Source organism: Nannospalax galili, unplaced genomic scaffold, assembly GCF_000622305.1.
Source record: "Nannospalax galili isolate Female #2095 unplaced genomic scaffold, S.galili_v1.0 scaffold1486, whole genome shotgun sequence".
NCBI lineage: Eukaryota > Metazoa > Chordata > Mammalia > Rodentia > Spalacidae > Nannospalax > Nannospalax galili.
In genome coordinates this window covers 755,303-758,582 of record NW_008355165.1, presented here as the reverse complement: position 1 = coordinate 758,582, position 3,280 = coordinate 755,303, and the positions used below count along the sequence as shown (strand labels likewise).

The 3,280-nt window shown below is 40.5% G+C and overlaps 1 protein-coding gene across 3 annotated transcripts in view; it reads right to left on the bottom strand.

The window, feature by feature from the left end:
- Positions 1 to 412: 412 nt before the first annotated feature.
- The window catches only part of Pip5k1b (phosphatidylinositol-4-phosphate 5-kinase type 1 beta), a 325,417-nt gene continuing 322,549 nt past the window's right edge, over positions 413 to 3,280 (bottom strand). For all 3 annotated transcript variants that reach the window (XM_008852280.2, XM_008852282.2, XM_008852281.2), the window contains one exon: positions 413 to 1,155. In XM_008852280.2, the coding sequence (XP_008850502.1) occupies positions 1,153 to 1,155 (3 nt within the window). In that variant the 3' untranslated portion in view covers positions 413 to 1,152. The remainder of the gene's footprint in view (positions 1,156 to 3,280) is intronic.

Genomic DNA, 3,280 nt, shown 5'->3' with positions numbered 1-3,280 from the left:
GCTGTATCTGACCCACACATGTGAGTGAAAAATAAAACTGTGTTGGTGAAGGCTATTGAAATTTTGGGGTTCTTTGTTATCATAGCATAACACCTTGAAAGCTGACTAATTTGCCAGGATATTTGGAAATGTCTGTAGGACTGGTTGGGTGGAATCTTTTGAGTCTTTTCACAGGACTTGGAATTTCCATGTCCATAAGTTTCAGCTTATTTAGGATTCCAGAATATCTAAGATAAGGTCTGCTAAGGTTATTTCCTTTTAAAAAAATTAATTACTTTTTTAAAGTAACAAAGCAGTGTGGGCTGGGGATATAGTTCAGTGGTAGGGTCCTTGCCTAGTACGTGCAAAGCCATAGGTTCAATCTCCCCTCCAACAGGAAGACTACAAGTCACTGGAATATGTACAACCACAATTGAGAACAAAATATTTTATTTCTTTCAATAAAACTATAGTTTACAGTAGTATTTACTAAATAAATTACATCATTTCTCTTTTACAAGCAATAAACTAAATCACAAATATTTCAAAGACAATGTATACACATGACATAAGGCCTTTATAAATAGCTTTGCTTTTCTCATTTCACTAGTAAACAGTGAAAAAAATCTTTATAGAAGCTAGTTTTCTATAAAGTATAGGCAGACCTAATATACTGATCCTGAAAAGAAACCAGTTTAAACTTCCAGTGACATGGGCTATGATTGAAATTTTGTAAAGAAAGAGAATTTATACCTTATTTATCATTTTGCATGGATGGAGTTTTAAAAATATAGGCAGATACTTATGTGGCTTATGTGTAATCACTGTATGCATGCGAAATGAAATAATGCAAGAGTCTGTTGGAAAGCAGCAGTTCCAGGTCCAGAAAGGTGACTGGCGATGGTATAGAAAAGCAACTTAAATATAGTTCATGCAGTTTTTCACAGTCAGCAAGCAACAGCAACAATAGAATAGTGTGGTATTTTCACATCCCATCTGCTGATCAGCCCCTGGACCAGACTCCCCTGACATCTCACACACTTCCAGGTCCAGTTGATTTTTCCTGTTACTGAAGCTCAGGCCAGTTCTTCTGGAGAACTCTGGAGTGGAGAAGCTTCTCTCCCACAACTGTGTTCAGTCCCATTCATGTGCTTAGGTGGTCGCCACTTTCACTTACTGAGGAAAAAGGAGAGAAAACAAAGCAGATGTGAGACAGTTTTAGTATCAGTTTATAACTCCTGCCTGTAAGTGGGAACACAAGTTATTATTTCTTTTATACCTGAAGAACATGGAGAAACACACATTAGGCTTGGGATTCTCCATCTGCGATCAGCATAGTATATGTGCTTCCCTGGGGGACCTGAGACATGTTAATCACACCAATGTTTATTAAGATCAAGTCCCAACCACATCACAGCCTGGGGCTGGGGACTTAGAATGGCACAAAGTTAAGATGCACTTCTGCCCTCCCAGTACATAGGACTGTGGTGGTGATGGTGGTGGTGGCGGCGGTGGCGGTACATAAGACCCTGACACAAAGCAAAGCAAAACAAACAACAAAAATAAAATAAATAAAAACAGAGTCAGCCGAGTCAACCCGTGATAGGGTTCTGCAGGGAAGTACTACCAATTTTAGTATGTACGGACATAAATTGGGCCAAATCTATTCCCTAGTTATTGAAGCCACGTTTTATGGAGGCTTCCCTGCTTTTAAGTCCTGTTTCATCTGTAGAATAGAGTAATAAACCCATCTTCTAGGGCAGTTGTGAGGAATAAACTTTTCTTCCTGCCTTCACCCCCCTCTCCTTTCTTTTTAGAGGGTTTTTTACCTCAGCCTGTCAAGTAGCTGGGACCATATGTGCGTACCACCACAAACAGGAGAGAAACTTTTCTTTTGGGGAAAAGAAGGTGTTAAACATTACACACACACACACACTGCCACTACTATATTGTTTCTGTTGCTTGCTGACTGTGAAAAACTACATGAACTATATTTAAGCTGCTTTTCTATACCACTGCCAATCACGTTTCTGGACCTGGAACTGCTGTTTTCCTGTAGAATCTGCATTACTTCATTTTTGCATGCATATAGTGATTACACATAAGCCACATAGGTAATCTTCTTATACACAAAGAAGTACAATTTAGGGCAAAGGATGTAGCTCAGTGATACATCCCTGGGTTCAGTTCTTAGAATCAAAACAGCAAATAGCAGTACAGCATCCCCAAATTGGAGTAAAGGTTAGAGCTGAGATCACAGAGATCGTGCAATCCCAATACCTTCCTAGAGCCTGAAAAACTTGAATAAAAAGTTTAAAATGAAAATTATTAGGAAGAGGGCTGGAGAGATGACTCAGTAGTTAAGAGGACCCAGGTTCAATTCCCAGCATCCACATGGTAACTAACAACTGTCTGTAACTCCAGTTCCAGGGCATCATTCACCCTCTTCTGAGCTCCACAGGCATTGCATGACATGGGTGTACCTACCTACATGCAGGTGTTACACTCATACACATAAAATAAAAATAATAAGCTGGGTGTGGTGGCACCACACCTTTTAATTCCAGCACTTAGGAGGCAGAGGCAGGTGGAACTCTTGAGTTCAAGTTCAGCCTGGTCTACACAGAGCTCCAGGCCAGCCAGGCTACTGGGAGACTCTGTCTCAAAAAGACCGAAATAAACAAACAAAATTATTTGGAAGAGGACTATGTCAAAGGGGAATTCTGTTTGGCAATCAGTAATGAATATTAATCACATAATCAGATCTTATGGTGAGTTGTAATTTTTATTAACTTACTTCTTTGGGTGTGGTACTAAGAATTGAACCCAGGGCCTTGAGCATACTAAGCAAGTACCCTACCTCTGAGCTACATCTCTAGCCCTTATTCTTTATAGTAGATTTCTAGTCTTACGAAGGTTCTCTTTCTTAACTACACAGCACTCATGGACAGAACACCAGATGTCAAGGCTTCCTGAGGTCTCATGACTTGGCTCTCTTACCTCTGTTTAGCCAACAGATTATGTTAAACTCTAGATGGTGCTGTGAGGTAACCTCTGGCAGGACTTCATATCACTTTAGCCATGATGAACCTGTGCTAAAACAGTCCCATGAGATGTTCATGGTCCTCCAGGTCTTAACCTTAGGAGTGATCTTTTTTGTGGTTCTGGGGATGGAACCCAGGGCTTTGCACATGTGAGCCAAGCATTCTACCTCTGAGCCATGCTGCAACCCCATCATGTTCTTTTTTTTTTTTGGTATTTTTGAGACAGGGTCTCCCTGTAGCCCCAGCTGTCCTGGAAC